Genomic DNA, 23,592 nt, shown 5'->3' with positions numbered 1-23,592 from the left:
CGCAGCTCTTGAGCCATTTCAAACAGATGGTGAGGCAGATTCAGATGAGGAACAGGCAGATGAGTATAAAAAATTAACTTCAGATTCTGAATGTGAGGAACAGGAACCAGAGGAAATTAAAGAAAGGGAAGCTGAAAAAGTGTATTTTACTAGCCCGTCGGTTCCACCTGCTGAATTAAGTGAATGGCCACCTCCTCCCTCTCCCCATAATGGGTGAGATGAATTAGCTGTAAAACTTACCACTCTGGTAGTTACAACATTAAAACCTGCCGCAATTGGTGGTGCCATACAAAATTTTATTCAGAAGGCTAGAGCTGAAGGAGACCTAGAAGCATGGCAATTTCCTATTACTATAACCCAACAAGGAGGACAACATATAGCTAATTGGGCCATTTTTAAGTCATTAAAGGAATTTAAACAAGCCATTAGTCAATATGGACCAATTTCTCCTTTTGTATAAACTTTACTAAAAAATGTGGCTCCTGATAATAATAGATTAATACCATATGACTGGGATACTTTAATAAAATCTGTTCTCACTCCGTCCCAGTACTTACAGTTTAAAACTTGGTGGGCTGATGAAGCTCAAACTCAGGCAAGAGAAAACACAAACACAGCCGCCTGTGCCTGTTTCCTTTGAACAGTTAATGGGGTTGGGCCCTAATTGAGGCCAATTAGATAATCAAGCAGTAATGAAAAATGTTGCCATTGTTCAGTTATGCACTGTGTGCTTAAGGGCATGGAAAAAAATAAATGTTACAGGGAAAAAATATCCTTCTTTCATTAGACCTATGAGAGGGAAGGCTCATTTGGCTGAATATATTAAGGCTTGTGATGGCATTGGGGGTAATTTACATAAGGCTACCCTTTTAACTCAAGCTATGGCTGAATTAAAGGTGGGAAAAAATATGCCCTGTTTCTCAGGATCTTGTTTTAATTGTAGGCAATTTGGACACACAAAAAAGGAATGTAGAAATGGAAATCAAAAGGCAAAAACTATTACCATCAATGAACAGAAAAGTCCCAGTGTATGCCCCCATTGTAAGAAAGGCAATCACTGGGCAAATCAGTATCATTCTAAATTTAGCAAAGATGGGCAACCTCTTTGGGGAAACGGGAAGAGGAGCCTGCCTCGGGCCCCTCAACAAACCGAGGCATATCTGGCACAGTCAGCGCCCTTACAAACGTACAATTGTTCCCCGCCACAGCAGGCAGTGCTGCAGTAGATCTTTGCAGCACAGTTCCTGTTTCCTTTCTTCCTGGGGAGCCACCAAAGAAGATCCCTACAGGAGTTAGGGGCCCTTTAACTTCAGGAACAGTTGGTCTATTGCTTGGAAGGTCTACTTTAAATTTACGAGGTGTCACTGTACATACAGGAATAATTGATGCTGACTATACCAGAGAGATTCAATAAGTTATTAGTTCCTCAATTCCATGGTCTGCTTCCCCAGGAGAAAGAATTGCTCAGTTGTTACTGCTACCTTATGCAAATCTGGGAAGCAGTATAGTAAAAAGAATAAGAGGCTTTGGTAGTATGAATCCAGCAGGAAAAGCTGTATATTGGGTTAATCAAGTGTCTGACAAAAGACCTATTTGTACGGTAAGTATTCAAGAAAAGGACTTTGAAGGGTTAGTAGATACTGGAGCTGATGTTTCTATTATTGGTTTAAATCAATGGCCCCAGCATTGGTCAAAACAAAAGGCATCCATTGGTATTATTGGAGTAGGAGCTGCCTCAGAAGCTTTCAAAGTTCCTTAATTTTGCCATGCCAAGGGCCGGATGGCCAAGAAGGGACAACTCAACCTATTATTATACCTATTCCTGTCAATCTATGGGGTAGAGACTTATTACAACAATGGGGTGCTGAAATATCTATTCCTATGGATCAGTATAGTGATAACAGTAAACAAATGATGAGAAAAATGGGATATCTCTTGGGGAAGGGACTGGGAAAAAATGAAAATGGCCAACCAGAACCTTTAGAACTAAAAGGACAAACAGATCGAACTGGATTAGGGTATCATTTTTAGGAGCAGCCATTGCTGAGCCTGTGGCTCCCATGCCTCTTGTTTGGTTAACTGCCAAATTGGTTTGGGTGGAGCAATGGCCGCTGAAAAAGGAAAACTGGAGGCTTTAAAAGAATAGGTACAGAAAGAATTGCAAAAGGGACACATAGAGCCTACTTTCTCTCCTTGGAATTCTCCTGTGTTTGTTATTAAGAAAAAATCAAGGAAATGGAGAATATTAACAGATTTGAGGGCTGTTAATGCTGTAATTCAACCCATTTGTGCACTGCAACCAGGGCTGCCTTCTCCAACAATGATCTCAAAGTACTGGCCTCTCATAGTGATAGATTTAAAAGATTGCTTCTTTACCATTCCTTTAGCTACCCAAGATTATGAAAAATTTGCTTTTGCTGTTCTTGCTATAAATAACAAAGAACCAGCAGACAGATACCATTGGAAAGTACTGCCACAAGGCATGTTAAATAGCCCGACTATTTGTCAAACTTATGTCAGAAAATTTAAGCCAGTTAAAGAATAATTTTAAAAATATTATCCATTACATGGATAATATTTTATGTGCAGCTGAAACTAGAGAGGAATTAATGCTATGCTACAAACAAATGGAAAAGGCTGTGACTGCAGCAAGATTAATCATAGCCCCCGATAAAATCCAAACTTCTACTCCCTTTCAGTATTTAGGAATGAACTTTCAGTATTTTGGAATGAAAGTAGAATGAAGTACTATTAAGCCTCAAAAGGTTCAAATTAGAAGAGATGACTTAAAAACTCTAAATGATTTTCAAAAATTGTTAGGAGACATTAATTGGATTCATCCCACTTTAGGCATTCCTACTTATGCTATGTCTCACCTCTTTTCTACCTTACGAGGTAATTCTAACTTAAATAGTAAATGTTTCCCCTCCTAAGAGGCATTAGAGGAACTTCAATTAATTGGAGAAAAAATTCAACAGCCACAAGTGACTTGAATTGACCCTATGCAGCCATTACAGTTTTTAGTTTTTCCTACTAAACATTCACCTACAGGAGTTATTGTTCAACAGAATTATCTGGTTGAGTGGCTTTTTCTACCTCACAATACAACTAAACGCTCACTCTATACTTAGATCAAATTGCTGTACTAGTAGGACAAGCAAGGCTGTGCACAATGAAGTTAATAGGATATGATCCAAATCAAATTATAGTTCCATTAAACAAACAACACATTCAACAAGCTTATAGTGGCAAGTTAATTTGGCAGGTTTTATTGGCATTCTTGATAATCATTATCCTAAATCCAAAATATTCCAACTTCTTAAATTAACATCAAGGATATTGCCTTCCAATACTCAAAAAGCTCCTATTGAAGGGGCCATCACTGTTTTCACTGATGGATCTAATAATGGGAAAATCTCATTTGCAGGACCTCAACAGCAAGTTTTTCAAACTGACTTTGCTTCTGCTCAAAGGGCTGAACTTATGGCTGTAATTACAGTACTAAAAATTTTTAAACAGCCAGCAAATATTGTTTCTGATTCAGCCTATGTAGTGCAAGCCACACAAAATATCGAATGTGCCTTAATTCCAAATGTGACTAATGACCAACTTAATCTTTTATTTCATTCTTTACAGCAAGTAGTACAACAAAGGCATTCCCCTTTTTACATTACTCATATAAAAGCACATACTAACCTCCCTGGCCCTTTAACTAAACTTAATCAAAAGGCAGATAATGATATGGGGAAGAGGATTTGCTTGTGTCTCTCCAGGTGACAACTGGGTGCCTGTATGGGTGCCCACCAAACATCTGAAGATCTATCATGAGCTACAGCAGGAAGACAGGACTCTGGGAAGGGCCAAAACTCCTGATACAAGTGATGGCACAAATAAGTATCTCAGAGATGAAGGAGAAAACTGAGAGTAGTCATCAGGCAAATTCTTCAACATAGGGAAAAATCAAGAAGTTGGCGCAGATGGCAAAGGACAACTTGAAAACACAGAACTAAAAACAACTAGTAACCTGATGGTGGCCATGCTGGTGGTACTCACCATAGCGGTAAGCCTCCCTACTGTAGGAGCAACTCAGAATTTCACTTATTGGGCATATGTCCCATTTCCTCCTTTAATTAGGTCTGTGAGTTGGACGGACCGTTATTGAGGTGTGCACCAATGACAGTACCTGGATGCCTGAGCCCATAGATAACCGAGGGCCAATGCATCCAAATAAGGAAGGGGTAAAAATAAATATATCCATAGAATATAAATATCCCCCAATATGCCTGGGACCTGCTGTTGGAGGTTTACAGATTGACACACAGGCCTGGTTGGCAGTATTCCCCGAAAAAATAAATCATGGGCTGCTTTGCATGTGATTTTGGGGCATGGTTTAAAATATAATCATTCCCATCCTAAAACCCTGCAGTTCCATCTGAATAAGTTCAAATATAAACAAAAGAGAGTTTTGTTTAAAGGTGTGGATGCTTGAACTTGGGAAAATTGTATAGCAAGTAAGGCTGAGGTGCTAAAAAATAATTCCTGTGGAATTGTCATTAATTAGTCCCCTAAGGGGATCTTTAAAGAAAATTGCACCAGAAGGCCTTCTTGTAAAACAAATGTAATAAACCAATGGAACCACTGGCAATTAAATCATACACAATATATTCAGACAAAAGCTGAGGTCCCAGTCATACGGAGTCCCACTGGCATTGTCGCGCCTAGTCCAAAAATGCTATCTCCTGCCATAGGACAGGAACATTCTGAATTATGGAAATTAGCTATGGATCAATGTCCAATCAAAATTTGGGGGGGTAAATATAACAAGTATAAAGGGGAGGGAGGTAAAACTAAATATGCTTTCTTTTCTTTCTAACAGGACTTTTTGGATTCAAAGTTGTGTCCGGCCACCTTTTGTGCTAGCAATAGGAAATGTTACTCTTGATATAATTACACACTTTATCTCATGCCCCGAATGTCATTTGTTTACCTGTATTAGTTCAACTTTTAATAAAAATCAGACTATCCTAATAATTAAAGCCAGGGAAGGAGTCTGGATGCCTATGTCTTTAAATAGACTGTGGGAGGCATCTCCATCCATTCATATAGTAACTGAAATCCTTAAAAAACTTTTGTCCCATTCAAAAAGATTTATAGTTACTCTCATAGTTGCTATAATTTGCCTCATCACTATTACTACTACTACTACAATAGCCGGTGTGGCTCTACATTCATCTGTACAAACTGTTAAATTTGTCAGTAAGTGGCAAAATAATTCCACAAAATTATGGAACTCTCAAACTCAAATAGTTAACCAAATTAATGATCTCCTTCAGACAGTGATTTGAATGGGAGATCGTATTGTAAGTTTAAAAAGTAAAATTCAGCCGGGCGCGGTGGCTCAAGCCTATAATCCCAGCACTTGGGGGAGACCGAGACGGGCGGATCATGAGGTCAGGAGATTGCGACCATCCTGGCTAACAAGGTGAAACCCCATCTCTACTAAAAAATACAAAAAAAAAAAAAAAAAAAAAACTGGCCGGGCGAGGTGGTGGGCGCCTGTAGTCCCAGCTACTCGGGAGGCTGAGGCAGGAGAATGGTGTAAACCCAGGAGGAGGAGCTTGCAGTGAGCTGAGATCCGGCCACTGCACTCCAGCCTGGGTGACAGAGCGAGACTCCGTCTCAAAAAAAAAAGTAAAATTCAAATGCAATGTGATCGAAATACCTCTGATTTTTACATTACTCCTCATCTGTATAATGAAACAGAGCATGAGTGGGAAATAGTTAAGAGATATTTAAAAGGTCATACTGGAAATTTATCTTTGGATATTGCAAAACTGAAGGAACAAGTACTTCAAGCCTCTCAGGCACATTTGACACTAATGCCAGGAACTGAAGTGCTTGAAGGAGCTGCAGATGGATTAGCAGCTATTAACCTGCTAAAATGGATCAAGACACTTGGAGGCTCTGTGATTTCAATAATGATTGTGCTTTTAATCTGTGTTGTCTTTATATAGTCTGCAGACGTGGAAGCCACATCTGGAGAGAAAGCCCCCACCGAGAACAAGCAATGATAGCTGTGGTGGTTTTGCAAACAAGGGAAACATGTTGGTAGAAGAGCTGAGGCAGGACTGTCATAATCTAAGAGTCCTGAAAGGTGTCCAGGGTCTAAAACCCCTCGTGGCCTTTAACACCAAGCTCTGTGCCAAAGGGTGGAAGGCTGCCCTGCCACACCACAATCTAAGCCCAGGGCATAAAACCCCTCATAGCCTCTGGAATGTGCACAGACTTGTTGGTTCCTTGCATCTTACTTGTAAACATGTCCTCCATTATCTCAAGCAGCACAGCATATTCTGTAGGCATCAAAGGAAATGCTAAACTGTCACAGATATGCTTAATGCACCACTACCTTTCTACCCCCACATCCTCACGCCCTCACCTGTTTACCCTTACGTCCCCACCACCTGCTTCTTTGTTTGATCACCAATAAATAGTGTGGGCTCCCAGAGCTTGGGGTCTTCACAACCTCCAGTCTAGCACTGGATCCCTCGATCCACTTTATGCACTTTTTTTTTTTGAGACCGAGTCTCAGTCTGTCGCCCAGGCTAGAGTGCAGTGGTGCGATCTCTGCTCACTGCAAGCTCTACCTCCCAGGTTCACGCCATTTTCCTGCCTCAGCCTCCCGAGTACCTGGGGCTACAGGTGCCCGCCGCCACACCTGGCTAATTTTTTTTTGTATTTTTAGTAGAGATGGGGTTTCACCATGATAGCCAGGATGGTCTCAATCTCCTGACCTCATTATCTGCCCGCCTTGGCCTCCCAAAGTGCTGGCATTACAGGAGTGAGCCACCATGCCCTGGCTCACTTTATGTACTCTTGTCTTTTCTCATTTCTTTGACCCTACTGGACTTTATAGGCCCCAAGGCCTGGTGTCGGGCCTGATTACCCCAACAGTGTGCCACTGCGTCCAGCTCATTTTTGTATTTGTAGTAGAGATGGGGTTTCACCTTGTTGGCCTGGCTGGTTTCAAACTCCTGGCCTCAAATGATCCGCCCACCTCAGCCTTCCAAAGTGCTGGGATTACAGGCGTGAGCAACTGTGCCCAGCCTTGGATCATGATGTTTAATCTTAACAGTCTTAAAAGGGAAGTACTATTGTTGGCCCCATTTCCAGAGATGAAAATGAAGGCTTAGAAAAGTATCTAGTCTAAGACCACAGAGTTAGGAAATAGTGGAACCAGGATTGAAAGCCAGGCAGTCTTGACTTGGAATGTCTGTTCTTAATCATTCTGTTACAAGCTACCAGGACTCAAATAACCCAAATGCCGGTCTCTCCTTTTCAGGTCATCTCTGTAGGAAAGAAGGTCAAACCTCTAACCTTCCCTGATGGTGATCCCATTAATTCTGGGGGAAAAAAAACAAAAAGCCAAAATAATCCTATACTATTTGATGTTATTTTTCTAATTCAAGAAAACAAATTTGCCATTAACATATAGTGCGGAAAAAGTCATGTAATATAAAGTACTGAGAAACAAAAAATTTGCTTTCAGCATTACTAGGCTCATTTTGGACTAAATGAACATAGTATATCCCAGCTCAGAAATCAACAATTTCTGGAAAGTTAAAAATTCAACACAAACAATATATTTTATGTAATATTTTATTTACTGATCTCTCTGAAACATGCCAAAATTCATATAGCTAAGGGAACTTACCATGCTAAAATGTTCAACATGACAAATTTATACAAAACATATTTCAATGTAGTGCCTTCATTTCATTCTTGGGAATCAACATTACATTTAGGTGGTGAAATTTAGGGTACAAATATAATTATCAAATAATATTATACTTCTAGTTTACGGGAAAACATTAACAGTTGTGACAGTCACACCTAACACCTTGGTTAGAGAAAACGGGCAAGAGTGTCACAGAAGTATGCAAGATTTGACAGTTCAACTAATCCATAGCCTTTCTGAGAAACTACAGATGGAAAATATGTAGTAAATATTTCTGTAATATGGTGGTTTCACTACATTATAGTTATCATTCCATTCATGCACTCAAATAACTGCTGCTTCTGACCACTGAAAACTCGATTCAAAGTCATTGCTCAACAAGCTGATACTACAAATCCCTTATATTAAAAGGTAGTTTAAATGTGGAAATAAGGCAAAGCATACTTGTTAGTCACAACTACTTTTAGATATAATTGAGACTACACTGGTATACATAATTAGGTGCACCATATGCATAACAATGCATACTATGGTGTGGAGTTAATTCCAATTTCCATATTTTATATTTATTGGTCACAACAGCATACATTTTATGCTCCAAAAGAAATACATCGATCCAACAAAATGGTTATATTTAATGTTCTTTTAAAGATGAACTAAATTTAAGAAGAATTTTTTTCTAATATCTCATTTTCAAATTACTGATACAAATTTGCCAGAGAAACAATTATATGTTTTACCTAACATCAAATAATCTGCAAAGTTTCCAAGACAGATGCATTTCTTGTTCAATTTCCAAAAGTAAATAAAGGCTTTCTAACTGAAAACATTTGCATCCCTAGCTCTCTAAAGTAAACATTAAAAAGAAAATTACAAAAAATGACCTCTAAGCTTCTGAATAGTCCACTTAGTTACATAAAGTACTTTCTGTCCCAACACTTTCTCTATTTCAAGATATTTACTTCCTAAGTACACGACAAAGTCTTCATTTCAAACCAGTCACTCAGTTTCCATGGTAACATTGCGGGATTCCTTGGCTACCATAAGTCGCATTAGTTGACTGTGGAATTTCTCAATCTTCTTTACATCTTGAGCTTGCTCTGTTTTATACACCAAACACTGTCAGAAATTTTAGAAGTACACATTAACTATATACAACTAGATATTGACAATGTAGAAAACATACAATTGGGTAAAATTTTGAGTTTTTCCTACCACTGTTTTGCTCTATTCTCCTTGGAGGGTCGTACTAGGAAAATTGCACTCAAGTTTCCAAGCCTCCAGCAATTCCATGTCTTAAAGTATAGTAATTTAAATGCCACTGCTGTGGACAAAAAACTAAATGAAGTCTATTAGAAACTTCTGATAAATGTTAAATCCTACTGTGGTCTGATGAGAAGAACTCAAGGCTTAGAATTAGGTATTAGATTATCTCCCTAGGTATTTTCTCCCAGCCATAAGTAACTGAGTTATGCTGGGAAAAAACCCAGAAATCTTAAGATACCTTTTTCTACTGGTGAAATTGGGGGTTTGATAATTTTTAGAAAAAAATCTATAATTCTCTGTATAGCTAGAAACACATAAACCAGATAAATCTTGATTTTCTTGACCAGGAGTGGTAGCTTACACCTGTAATCCCAACACTTTGGGAGGCCGAGGCGGGCAGACCACCAGGTCAGGACTTCAAGACAAGCCTGGCCAATATGGTGAAACCCCGTCTCTACTAAAAATACAAAAATTAGCTGGGCGTGGTGGTGTACACCTGTACTCCCAGCTACTGGGGAGGCTGAGGCAGAAGAATTGCTTGAACCCAGGAGTCAGGGCTGCAGTGAGCTGAGATCATGCCACTGCACTCCGGCCTGGGCGACAGGGTGAGACTCTGTCTCAAAAAAAAAAAAAAAAAAAAATCTTGATTTTCTGAAGATATGTATTTTTGAGACAGTGTCTCACTCCGTGGCCCAGGCTGGGGGTATAGTGGCACAATCTCAGCTCACTGCAACCTGTGTCCTGGGCTCAAGCAATCCTCAGCTTCCCGAGTAGCTGGGACTACAGGCACACACAACCACACCCAGCTAATTTTTCTATTTTAGTAGAGATGGGGTTTCTCCATGTTGCCCAGGCTTGAAGATACTACTTTTAAAGCAAACCAAATTCTTCTTTGTTAGCAGTTAAATTCTTCACTAGATACTTAAGATCTGCTTATGGTTGGTCATAAAGCCATCTGTTGTAGAATCTTCAGAAATAGCAATTTTAAGCTGGTAGCCCTTCCCTCGTTTTGTAAGCCCATCTTAAAGGTTCACATGAGTTTTAAACAACAGGAACTAATGATCCTGTAATAAAAGTCACTAAAATAACTTGAAGTTCAACCTCATTATGCCCAACTGATCTGAATTCATCCAGCCTTTTAAACAACTCACTTAAAAAAAAATTTTATCCACGCATTGTACAAATTTGTGCAGCAATCTTGTAAAAAGGCCGTATTAATATTCATCATTAAATTTTTAGCATATGTGCTACAAGAGAATATACATACCTTCTCACTGAAGTTTCTGACAGAAAAAGATTTTAGGTCCGTAGAAGACAGTATTATAAATCAATTATGGGATTAGAAAAATTATGCATACATGGGATTATAAAAAAGTCAAAGTGAACATGGATCCTTAATTATATTTAATTATTAACAAGGCAAAAAGAGCCATCAATTGGAGATAAGGCCTTTTGTATTAAAATTTGTTCTGCAGTTATTCCCCTATTTTTTTTTTTGAGATGGAATCTAGCTCTGTTCCCCAGGCTGGAGTATAGTGGCACAACCTTGGCTCACTGCAACCTCTGCCTCCCAGGTTCAAGCGATTCTCCTGCCTCAGCCTCCCGAGTAGCTGAGATTACAGGCACCCACCACCACATCCAGCTAATTTTTGTATTTTTAGTAGAGATGGGGTTTGACTGTCTTGGCCAGGCTGGTCTTGAACACCTGACCTCATGATCCACCCACCTCCCAAAGTGCTGGGATTACAAGCGTGAGCCACCGCGCCCGGCCTATTCCCCTATTTTTAAGACAGGACATAGGGGTTTTTCTTCAGCAGGTATACCTAACCACTCTGTGACAATCACAATTAAAATTTTTCTCAGTGTAGAATGTCAAGATTTAAGAAGTACTTAGTGGTTCACGCCCATAATCCCAGTGGTTTGGGAGGCTAAGACAGAAAGATGGCTTGAGTCTAGGAGTTCCAGATCAGCCTGGGCAATATAATGAGACCCTGTCTAGACAAAAAAATTTAAAAATTAGCTGAGTGTGGTGGTGCACACCTGTAGTCCCTGCTATTCGGGAGGCTGAAGCGAGAGGACCGCTTGAGCCCAGGAGGTTGAGGATGCAGTGAGCCACTGCACTCCAGCCTGAGCAACAGAGCAAGACACTGTCTCTTAATAAAAAAAAAAAAAGCAATCAACAACACAACCAACAACCAAAAGAAAATATTTACTCAATCTACTGGTAAGCACTAATGTTAGATACTTTCATATATTTTTTTACTATCACTATGATACTTTACAGATGAGGAAATTGAGACCAGAAAGCTAAACTTTTGGCTTAAACTTTTCCAAGGCCAAAATGCTAATAAATGACTAAGCTAGGATTCACATCTCTTAAATCTATGTCTAGTATATTACATTTCAATTCACTCTTCCTTTTTCACATGTTCAGCTACTCACTAAATTAAACTGATTCTTAGAAGACATGGTAATCGCTAAAAGGTCTAACTTCATGCAATCTCATAATGGAACACTGAACACAAATACAATATATGACCAAAGACAAAAGTGATTTTAAAAATCACTCTATACCATTTTTAAAAGAACTAATGTATTTTAAAAATGTTTACTGAGTGCTCTCTGGGTCAAGACATCATAGTAGGCAATGGAAATAAAACACGTAAGAATATTACTAATCTATCTCTATTGTCTTGAAGCGCAGTCTATTAAAAAGACAAATGTGATAAAAGAATTGTGATACAGCACAAAAAGCCAATGAAAAGCAAGAGATGAAGCAATCCTCGAGTGGGGTTTTGAAAGATAAGCAGCAGCCTGGCCACATTAGGGGCAGAGGTAGGATTCAATATTGCAAAGGAGGAAACAGAATGTTCAAAAGCACTGAGGTCTAACACATCACAGCACATTAAAGGAGTTCTTAAGTAATACAGAAGTTCCAGAGATTAGAGGGGATGCAAGGGTGGAGTTTAAAGGTTTCTAAGCAAGGGAGAACAATCAAATCTGCCTTTTAGAAATCACTCTGAAGCTGGGCGCGGTGGCTCAAGCCTGTAATCCCAGCACTTTGGGAGGCCGAGACGGGCGGATCACAAGGTCAGGAGATCGAGACCATCCTGGCTAACACGGTGAAACCCTGTCTCTACTAAAAAAATACAAAAAACTAGCCGGGCGAGGTGGCAGGCGCTTGTAGTCCCAGCTACTCGGGAGGCTGAGGCAGGAGAATGGCACAAACCTGGGAGGCAGAGCTTGCAGTGAGCTGAGATCTGGCCACTGCACTCCAGCCTGGGCGACACAGCGAGACTCCGTCTCAAACAAACAAACAAAAAAAGAAATCACTCTGGGGCTGGGCATGGATCACACCTGTAATCCCAGCACTTTGGGAGGCTGAGGTAGGTGGATCGCTTGAGGTCAGGAGTTCAACATCAGCGTGGGCAACATGGTGAAATCTCATCTCTACTAAAAATACAAAAATTAGCCGGGTGTGGTGGTGCCCACCTGTAATCCTACCTACTTGGGAGGCTGAGGCAGGAGAATCGCTTGAACCTGGAAGGCAGAGGTTGCAGTGAGCCAAGAATGAACCATTGCACTCCAGCCTGGGTAATAGAGCCAGACTCCTTTTTTAAAAAAAAAAAAAAAAAAAAGGCTGGGTGCGGTGGCTCACACCTGTAATCCCAACACTTTGGGAGGCTGAGACAGGTGGATCATGAGGTCAGGAGACCAAGACCATCCTGGCTAACACAGTGAAACCTCGTCTCTACTAAAAATACAAAAAATTAGCTGGGCATGGTGGTGGGCACCTGTAGTCCCAGCTACTCAGGAGGCTGAGGCAGGAGAATGGCATGAACCCAGGAGGCAGAGCTTGCAGTGAGCCGAGACTGTGCCACTGCACTCCAGCCTGGGCAACAGAGTGAGACTCCGTCAAACAAACAAACAAATAAAAAGAAAAGGCCAGGTGCGGTGGCTCACCCTTGTAATCCCAGCACTTTGGGAGGCCAAGATGGGTGGATCACGAGGTCAAGAGATGGAGACCATCCTGGTCAACATGGTGAAACCCTGTCTCTACTTAAAAAAAAAAAAAAAAATTAGTTAGGCGTGGTGGTGCACAGCTGTAGTCCTAGCTACTTGGGAGGCTGAGGCAGGAGAATCACTCGAACCTGGGAGGCGGAGGCTGCAGTGAGCAGAGATCGAGCCACTGCACTCCAGTCTGGCAACAGAGCGAGACTCCATCTCAAAAAAAGAAAAAGAAAAATAGAAATCACTCTGGGCTGGGCACTGTGGCCCATGTGTGTAATCCCAGCAACTTGGGAGGCTGAGTGGGAGGACTGCTTGAAGCCACGAGTTCAAGACCAGCCTGGGCAACATAGTGATATCCTGTCTCTAAAAACGTTTTTTTTAATTTAAAAAATCCCCAGATTTCTGACCAGGTGGAAAATAATGCAACTAAAAGTAGGAAGGTAGGAACACAAGGAGGAGGTAGTTTTTTTTGTTTGTTTCCTTTTTTGAGACGGAGTCTCGCTCTGTCACCCAGGCTGGAGTGCAATGGCACCACCTCAGCTCACTGCAAGCTCCGCCTCCTGGGTTTACGCCATTCTCCTGTCTCAGCCTCCGGAGTAGCTGAGACTACAGGCGCCCGCCACCACGCCCGGCTAATTTTTTTGTATTTTTAGTAAAGATGGGGTTTCACCGTGTTAGCCAGGATGGTCTCGATCTCCTGACCTTGTGATCCACCCGCCTTGGCCTTCCAAAGTGCTGGGATTACAGGCATGAGAAGAGCTAGTTTAAGAACAGATGATAAACTCCACTGTAGACAAATGAATTTTGAGGGTATGTGAGGTACAGATGCTAGTCAGAAGAATATGAGCTAAACACACATTTGCAAGTAGACATAGATAGGTGCAGTATTAGACTTAACTAAATGAACTGCTCCAGAAGCTGTATGAAAAGACAATCAAGGACAGAATCCTAGAGAAGCACATATATATATATGAGGCACATAAAAAAAAGAAAAGCAAAGAAGAAACAATAGAAACACAGAATAAATAGTAAGACCAAGATAAAACAGAGCCACAAGTGCCAAAATAATTATTTCTATGAAAGAGTGGGCTTCTCTATCAAAAGCAGCAAGGAGGCCAAGTAAGATACGAATAATAAGACCACTGGGTTTGAAAATAAAGGAGCTGCTGATGTGCTCTCACCAAGAGCAGTTTCAGTGGAATACCATATGCAGAAAACAGATGGCAGAGGGTTAAGGAATGAATGGGATATGAGGAAGTAACAAGAGTGAGCATATCAAGGGCAGGAAATACAAGAATAAAGCCTGTAACTTGTGTTCAAACACTGTCATTTAAAGGAAACTTTTACTCCCTTATATCCAGTTTGGTCTCTACATTCCTGTTACTTAAGGTCTGAAGACAGCGCTTATTAAACGACACTTGACATAATGCATTAAGAAAGCAGGTTAAATTATTTCCTGGGGGTCTATAAAAGTAGCTGCTAGAATGAGGTTCTTCATTTTTGAATGAAATGCAAAATAAGCATCCTAATGGGTAACCTCCATAAACTCTAATAATTTCAAACTAATAACAAGCAAATCTGAAAGTAAATAAACATGTATACTTACAACTAAATCATCTGTTACTTTAACACACAAGTTCCCATCAGAATGCCTATATTTGAGAACCACACGTGCCTGAAACAAAAATACATATTTAGAAACAGTGAAGACAGATGACATTTCTCATAAATAATTTAGTCTTCAGGTAGGCTGAAAAGGATCCTTTTAGAATAAATATCCCCAAACATCTAAAGGCATTTTTACTATAAACTGAAATGAGGTTAAAAAAAAAATCAGCTATTTTAGTTCATTCCTTTGCTACAATTTATTTATTTAAGACTTTAAAAAGGTTGGATATTTTATTTGCAGACAGTTTGAAAAGAGATGTACTGAACATTCTCAAAACACATCCACATTCAGGGAATGTCGGTGAGACTTATAAGGTGGCATTTCTTGCCAATAAGAATATACACCAACACACCTAGCCACAGAGGAATGACAGGAAAAGGAGGAAAAACATTTAGCAGAAATGGCTAGTTAAAAAGACCAAATCCATTCCTTAGCAAACAGTGCTGCAGGTCAGTGCAATTCACACTTTCCATTATTCCACGGATCTTAGCAAGCGGATTCAGACTAAAATATTCAGCAAAATCAGGTTTTTATCATGAAAGCAGAACATAATGCATTATTACATAAAAGCAGAATTCTGCCTTGAAAAGAAGTCTCCACCAACAACTTTTCCAAAAACCAGAATAACTCCTATACTGAAGTGCCATGTTACACAATACTTTATGTTCAATATTCTACAGATTGCCAAGGCATTTAGTTATTAGCATATTCCTGTAAGACATCTCTCAAGAACACTTCCATGAACATTATTTTTTTTCTTTCAGTGATGGATTCAAGCAGAGGGTATTGCAGTTTTTCCCTAACCAGCATCAGTAACTCTTATTTAGCTAGCTGTTTTAAAAACTGCTAAGTATCGCCCAGGTGCGGTGGCTCACGCTGTAATCTCAGCACTTTGAGAGGCCGAGGCGGGTGGATCATGAAGTCAGGAGTCGAGACCATCCTGGCTAACACGGTGAAACCCCGTTTCTACTAAAAAATACAAAAAATTAGCCAGGCGTGGTGGCGAGCGCCTGTAGTCCCAGCTAATCGGGAGGCTGAGGCAGGAGAATGGCGTGAACCCGGGAGGCGGAACTTGCAGTGAGCCGAGATCATGCCACTGGACTCCATTCCAGCCTGGAGACAGAGCGAGACTCCGTCTCAAAATAAACAAAACAAAATAAAAACTGCTAAGTATCTACAAGCCAAAACAAAAACATAATTTTTTTTTTTTTTTTTTGAGACGAGTCTTGCTCAGTCGCCCAGGCTGGAGTGCAGTGGAGCGATCTCCGCTCACTGCAAGCTCCGCCTCCCGGGTTCACGCCCTTCTCCTTCCTCAGCCTCCCAAGTAGCTGGGACTACACGCACCCGCTGCCACGCCTAGCAAATTTTTTGCATTTTTAGTAGAGACGGGGTTTCACCGTGTTTGCCAGGATGGTCTCAATCTCCTGACCTCATGATCCGCCCGCCTCAGCCTCCCAAAGTGCTGGGATTACAGGCGTGAGCCACCGCGCCCAGCCTCAGAAACATAATTTTAAAATGGTTACGATGTAGCACCAGAGGCCTCAAGACAATTATGGAAACTAAATAAAAAGGGCTAATGGAACTGCAACCTACAGCTTTCCCCATTATGGTCTTTTGCATTCCTGAGATTGAAAAAAAAAAGTTATATCACTATATGTGATTTGTCTGAGTGAAGGAGGAAAGGGAACTCATCAAGCACTTAAGCAGATATAAATAGTAGTAATGGCCAGGCGCGGTGGCTCACGCCTGTAATCCCAGCACTTTGGGAGGCCGGAGACGGGCGGATCACAAGGTCAGCAGATCGAGACCATCCTGGCAAACACGGTGAAACCCCGTCTCTACTAAAAATACAAAGAATTAGCCGGGCATGGTAGCGGGCGCCTGTAGTCCCAGCTACTCGGGAGGCTGAGGCAGGAGAATGGCGTGAACCCAGGAGGCGGAGCTTGCAGTGAGCTGAGATGGCACCACTGCACTCCAGCCTGGGTGACAAAGCCAAGACTCTGTCTCAAAAAAAAAAAAAAAAAAAAAGTTGTAACTAGGTTATCTTTAGAATACCTGATTCTATTTATTGATCTAGTAAATTCAGTTTTACATATTTTAAAAATTCAGTTCTCTAGAAACAAAACACTTAAAAATATACTAAGCCTGACAACTATGTGAAGTATTAACTCTCAGTTAAAGGAACTCACTGGTTTCATTTAGGAGAAATGAGTTAAAAGGCTAATCATGGCTGGGCGCACTGGCTCACACCTGTAATCCTAGCACTTTGAGAGGGCAAGAGTTCACTCACGAGGTCAGGAGTTCGAGACCAGTCTGGCCAACATGGTAAAACCCCCTTCTCTACTAAAAATACAAAAATTAGCTGAGCATTGGTGGCAGGTGCCTGTAATCCTAGCCACTTGGGAGGCTGAAGCAGGAGAATCACTTGAACCTGGGAGGTGGAGGTTGCAGTGAGCTAAGATCACACCATTGCACTCCAGCTTGGACAACAAAAGCAAAACTCTGTCTCAAAAAAAAAAAAAAAAAAAGAAAAGAAAAAAGGCCAAACTTACTTATAAAGGGGTCCATTTGGTAATTTAGAGGGTGCTGAGTCACCACGTCAGATGCCATAAAGAAAAAGAAATCAAGGTTCTTTACCAAAAATAACCAAAACACAAGGACAAATAAATTAAGCCCTATAAAAGGATATACACATAAAATGCTAAAGAGAGAAAACAAGTAATTTAGACTGGGAAAAAGGAGTCTAAAAAACGAGGTGGCTTTGAAAATGCTTTTTTTTTAACCTTATAGAAGAAGGCAGAAGGCTGAAAAACCATTCTGAACAAGGATACAATGAATTCTGTAGCTTCATGAGACTACAGCTGAAGATCATGAAAATGGTTAGACAAAGCCAGAAAGACTGGACATGGGTCAGACTGGGAGTTGGGACTATATCCAGTTATCAAAGAACCAGTTTTTAAGCAAGAGATGAAGAATTCAACTTTTTTTAGACAATTGTGGCAGAAGTGTTAAGTAACTAAAAAGGCTGACAGACCAACAGAGAGGTTATTACATGATCCAGTGGTAATGCCATCTTCAATTATAGCAATGCAAGAAAGAGTGGTAAAAAGATACTAGGTATAATCAACAGGTTAAACGTGCTGGGGAGAGAAGACAGAGAATTTTGGAAAACAGATTTCAGAGACCTGACAAAATTTATTCTTTAGCCCTAGCAGAAACAGAATGGACTTGGGGTTCAAAGATCTGGGTCCAAATTTCATCTTAATCTCTTAAGAAACTAGGCAAATCATTTAACATATCTAAAATCATTAATTTATGTACTTTGATGCATTGCTGTAATTGTTCATGTATTATGTATAAATATATGTAAATACACATAAATATATATGAAATGCCTGTAACATATAAACATGTAAAATGTCTGTCACGTAGAAGGCACTCAAAAAAAAACCTGTTAAGTCGGCTGGGCGCGGTGGCTTACTCCTGTAATCCCAACACTTTGGGAGGCCGAGGTGGGTGGATCACCTGAGGTGGTAAGGAGTTTGAGACCAGCCTGGCCAACATGATGAAACTGTCTCTACTAAAAATACAAAAAATTAGCTGGGCATGGTGCCAGGAGCCTGTAATCCCAGATACTTCGGAGGCTGAGGCAGGAGAATCGCTTGAACCCAGGAGGTGGAGGTTGCAGTGAGCCAAGATCGTGCCACTGCACTCTAGCCTGGGCAACAAGAACAAAACTCCATCTCGGAAAACAAACAAACAAAAAAACTGTTAAGCTCTTCATCTACATTCATCCTCCCCCCTCTCAACGTATCAGTCAAGCCAGGCGCCATGGCTTGCGTCTGTAATCCCAGGTACTTGGGAAGCTGAGGCAGGAGAATCATCCGAGGCAAGGATTTAAGACCAACCTGGGCAACAAAGCAAGTCCTCCGTCTTAAAAAAAAAAAAAAAAAAAAAAAAAAATTAGGCAGGCATGGTGGCATGTCTGTAGTCTCAGCTACTCAGGAGGCTGAGGTGGGAGGATGACTCGAGCCCAGTTCAATGCTGCAGTGAACTGTGATTTGTGCCACTGCACTCCAGCCTGTGCCAACTGCAATTTTCTGACTGGGTAAGAGATGAAATATTCTCTCTCTTGTCTATTCTAGACATGCTTTGCCCACAGTGATGCTCTAATTATTTTCATTTTCTCTACCACTGCCATCACATTATTACAGTACAGTCACTCTTGATGTGAATTTACATATTCTTTACTGTTTCTCAAGTATTTTTAGTTTATACTGTGGGTACTTCTGGATAAAAGTCCTGTATGGTCTCAGAGTACCGCCGTCTGAATGAAGAAACAAATGACCCTGCAAACAAGGGAAGCCCACCAAATGAAGCAACCAGAAGTCACGAGTGTTATAAACAAATTTCTCAATTTAAAAAATACAGTATTTCCATTATTTATTATTGTACCATTTTATTGCAAAAAAATAGAACTAAGAATGTTTTACAGCTTGTTACTTACCTAGGCCTTTCTGTGGATCTAATACTATTTTTAATCATAATTATCAACATTTCTTGATGCACACTTTAAACTTATATGCACTATAAACAACATGTGGCACTGGAGTTACAGGTCACCAACTCACTGCATAAACTTAAAACATAATTCATATTACTTAATGATCATCAATAGTTTCACACAGTAAATCCTGAGTCCCGGGCTGGGAACAGTGGCTCACACCTATAATCCCAACACTTTGGGAGGCCAAGGCGGACGGATCACAGGTCAGGAGTTCCAGACCAGCCTGGCCAACATGGTGAAACCCTGCCTCTATTAAAAATACAAAAAATTAGCCAGGTGTGGTGGCGGGCACCTGTAAACCCAGCTACTCGGGAAGCTGAGGCAGGAGAATTGTTTGAATTCAGGAAGCCGAGGTTGCAGTGAGCTGAGACTGAGCCATTACACTCCAGCCCGGGTGACAGTGCGAGATGCCGTCTCAAAAAAAAAAAAAAAAAAAAAATCCTGAGCTCCGGTTTTCTGGGATTATCTATCCGCTTTTCATTTTCTTTCTTCTCTGAGGGATAGTCACAATACACTGTATCTACAATACCCTCCAATAACACCAGCTCCTTAAGGGTTGAACGGCATCTCATTCACTTTTGTGTGTCCCACAGAACCTAATTTAACTTGGGGTTCAGTAACACGAGAGTGGGGAATGAATGAAGCACAAAAGAGATGACTGAGTTACAACAGACAGAAAACAAAAGAAGCATCATACATAACTAGGTCTGAGATCTCCAGTGTAAAATCCTTTCAATATGCTGAGTTCTAAAAAGGAGAACTTTTAATTAACACGAATATACTTCAAATAATTCTTCAGACATGACAATAAAATAAGCAAAACCTAAAGAGACAAAAAGAAAGACCCGAATGCTAAACTCCCATCACTTGGACTCCTTTGCTTTTTAATAATGAGCTAACTTCTGACATCCACCTCTATTATAATTTTTGCAGGGGCTAAGAATGTATTTCAGAGGTCCATGAATCCCCTAAAATTGTTTGCATTTACGTATACGTACATTTTTCTGAGGAAAGGTACAAATATTATTCTTATGTTCTCAAAGCCTGTGACTCCCAAAATACTAAGAACCAATATTCTGAAGGGGTACAGATACTTTCAAATTGGAATCAAGAATGACGCTTTCAAGAATGTCTGAGCGGCAGCAGAAAAACATCATCAGTTTCATATACGTGAGGTAGGTACCCTTACCGCCTAGGCGGTACAGGAAAAGTGAACCAAGACAAAGGACAGGAAGCTGTAGGGGGAGGAGCCCTGGATTCAGGGACTCATAAAACAACCGAAGACTTAAGGGAAGTTGAGGGACTGGGGAGGGGGAAGATCGACTGTAGAGATGTTTAGGGCTGAGATGAACCTGGCTGTTGCCAGTTTCAGGGCCTCACTGGGCCGCTTTGATCAGGGACGAAGGGGACGAGACAGCGGAACATTAACTTGGCAGGGTCCATTTGTGTTCATTCCCAGCACCTCCTGGGAGCGCTGGGGAAGCTCCAGCGGCCGAGTGGATGGCGGGAAGACATCCTGGGCTGGGGCCCAAACCAGCGGCCCCGCTAGCGATTTACCTTCATAGGATCAGCGAGGTAAAGTTTCTCGGCAGCGCGGCTAAACTCCTCCCAGGTCTGGTACTGCGGCATCGTGGCCTGGAGTGGAAGAGTAAAGAGAACCAACGCCTCAAAACCCGGCCCAACAAACTACCTACGTCCGGGAGTCGCCAACCGACGCGAGTCCCAGCAGCCCCAAGATGGCGGCGGCTCCTCGCACCAACGCCTCGCTCCATTGGGTAGCCCCGTCCATGCTCGCCCAATTGGCAGGAGGGATGTTGTCAGGGAGTGGGCGGAGCCCAGGGCGTGTGGCTCGGGAGCTGAGCGAGAGAAGTGGAGGGCAGGGCAAGCAATGCCGGCTGCCACAGCGCCCCCTGTAGGCCGAATGAGGGCGTCCGTCCCGCGGCCCTCAGGGGTGAACCGCAGCTTCTTTCAACAAAGACGAAGCGACTCTGCGATAGGCGCTGCAGATACGAGGAAGGAGGCGACAGGGCCCAGCTGTCACACAGCTTGGTGAAGAAGCCAGGAGACATAAACACAAGAGTGCAACGGAAAACTTTATATGATAAACATTTATGTCGGGTTAGTGAAGCGCGAAGAAAGAACGATCACTTGTGGGTGGGCGGAGGCTCACAGAAGCGGCACAAGCTCAACAGGTGGGCAAGGAAGAGCAGAACACGTAGACCCATTTTAGATCTGCAATGTATGTCAGATGACTGGTGTTTAGGAGATGAGGAAGAAGCCATATAATCACTTATGCAAGGATAAGAAATCTGATCCTCCAAGCAGGAGGATCGCTTGAGCCCAGGAGTTCGAGGCTGCTGTGAGCCATGATCGCGCTACGCACCCAGCTTGGGCATCAGAGCAAGACGCTGTCGCAAAAGTGAAAAAAAAAATAAAGAAGATGGCCTGAAGGGCACACCAGGTAAAGAGTATTATATTTTGAGATGGAAAGATTTTGTGCATGTTTATAACTTTTAGAGAAGGACACATAAGAGAGAGAAAAATCACGCCGTGCGCGGTGGCTCACGCCTGTAATCCCAGCACTTTGGGAGACCGAGGCGGGTGGATCACAAGGTCAGGAGATCGAGACCGTGCTGGCTAACACGGTGAAACCCCGTCTCTACTAAAAATACAAAAAATTAGCCAGGCGTGGTGGCGGGCGCCTGTGGTCCCAGCTACTCAGGAGGCTGAAGCAGGAGAATGGCGTGAACCCGGGAGATGGAGCTTGCAGTGAGCCGAGATCGCGCCACTGCACTTCAGCCTGGGCAACAGAGCGAGACTCCGTCTGAAAAAAAAGAAAGAAACTCAAAAGCAGTATGTCAAGTAGAGTAGAAAGCTGAAACTGGAGATCATATCTGGGAATAGCCCCAATTGGGGTCTGTCTCCAGCAACACCCAGAAGCTTGGGTTTTGGACTGGAAAAGACAGATATTAGGGATTTATAGGGTACATGAGGAAGAAGAACAAAGGACTAAGAATGTTGAAGGTACTGGTAAGAGAGTGATTGAACTGATAAATTATGGGATCCATGCTAGATAGATGGTAATTAATTGGGTCAAAAGAGAGAAACTAAGAAACCAGAATTAAAGGAAATCTGAATTCAATATAACAGGAAATAAGAAATTTTAGTCAGATTGGATATTGGGGTTTAACATTTTAGAGTAGCAATAGTCACTGGTGAGGCTGGGTTGTCCACACAAAATTAAAGTCTTGTATGAGTAAGAAAGGGAATAAGATGAAGGAGAAGGCTATGAGCCAGGGACCCAAATCCTCAGTTAATGAGAAGTGTGTGTGTGTGTGTGTGTGTGTGTGTGTTTTGAGGGAAGCTATAAAGAGCAATGAGCAGAGGCAGAGAGAGCAGAGTTGGGCAGAATGACCCCAGGTGTAGGGGTTTTTCCCTAAAGATGAAAGCAATGGAAGTTAAGACAATGCCAACATTGCCTTCTGTCACAAGGAACATAAGAGATCAGTTTCAATTCAATTCAGCAAAAAATAAAACAAATGTCCACCCTGGACAAACACCAGGAGCTGGGCTAGGCATTAGAGACCCAGCAGTGAACAAGACAGGCCCAATCCCTGCCTCATAGAGCTCACAGTTATGTAGAGAATGACAGTAAAGAACAGATTTCCATTGTGAGGGTCCCCATCACTGTGAGTTCCAGCATCTCCAAGCGTAGCCCAGCCTCAGCCCCTACAGAGGCAGAGAAATCAAGATGAGGAAGAAGTTATGGGAATTGCCCTTGTTTATGTGAATGTCTCCAGTTGCACTACGATGCATTCTTTTTTGAAAAATTTAATTTTAGGTTCAGGGAGTACATGTACATGTTTGTTACATGGGTATATTGCATACTGGTGGGGATTAGGCTTCTAGTGTACCCATCACCCAAATAGTAAACATTGTACCCAATCAGTACTTTTTAAACCCTTTCCGTCTTCCCACCCTCCCCCTTTTGGAGTCCCCAGTGTCCATTATTTCTCTCTTTATGTTGATGTGTACCCGTATTCATCCATTCTCATACTGTTATAAAGAACTACCTGAGACTGGGTAATTTATGAAGAAAAGAAGTTTAATTGAACTCACAGTTCTGCAGGCTGTACAGAAGGCATGACTGCAGAGGCCTCAGGAAACTTATCAAGGCAGAAGGGCCAAATCAAGTGCTTGGAAGCAAGCACTTCTTCACATGGCAGCGGGAGAGAGAGAGAGAGAGAAGGGGGAAGTGCTACACAATTTTAAACAACTAGATCTTGTGAGAACTCACTATCACAAGAACAGCAAGGGGGAAATCCACCCCCATGATCCAATCAC

The 23,592-nt window shown here is 41.7% G+C and overlaps 1 protein-coding gene across 1 annotated transcript; it reads right to left on the bottom strand.

Annotated features, from left to right (window-relative positions):
- Window positions 1–7,638: 7,638 nt before the first annotated feature.
- Window positions 7,639–21,016, bottom strand: SRP9 (signal recognition particle 9). Its single transcript, XM_023203647.1, has 3 exons — window positions 20,806–21,016; window positions 14,619–14,687; window positions 7,639–8,854 (listed from the first exon to the last, which is right to left on the bottom strand). The coding sequence occupies exons 1-3, from the start codon at window positions 20,875–20,877 to the stop codon at window positions 8,735–8,737; spliced, it is 261 nt and encodes an 86-aa protein (XP_023059415.1). The 5' UTR covers window positions 20,878–21,016; the 3' UTR covers window positions 7,639–8,734.
- Window positions 21,017–23,592: the final 2,576 nt, after the last annotated feature.

Source organism: Piliocolobus tephrosceles, chromosome 1, assembly GCF_002776525.5.
Source record: "Piliocolobus tephrosceles isolate RC106 chromosome 1, ASM277652v3, whole genome shotgun sequence".
NCBI classification, from domain to species: domain Eukaryota; kingdom Metazoa; phylum Chordata; class Mammalia; order Primates; family Cercopithecidae; genus Piliocolobus; species Piliocolobus tephrosceles.
This window is presented reverse-complemented; position numbering and strand designations above follow the sequence as displayed.

Excerpts from the sequence above, each read along its gene's own strand:
- SRP9 (XM_023203647.1), bottom strand. The coding sequence starts at position 20,877 with ATGCCGCAGTACCAGACCTGGGAGGAGTTTAGCCGCGCTGCCGAGAAA. Across the intron at positions 14,688-20,805 it reads ACCTCGCTGATCCTATGAAG|GCACGTGTGGTTCTCAAATA; the intron begins GTAAATCGCTAG and ends TTTTTGTTTCAG. Across the intron at positions 8,855-14,618 it reads AAGTAACAGATGATTTAGTT|TGTTTGGTGTATAAAACAGA; the intron begins GTAAGTATACAT and ends AATTTCTGACAG.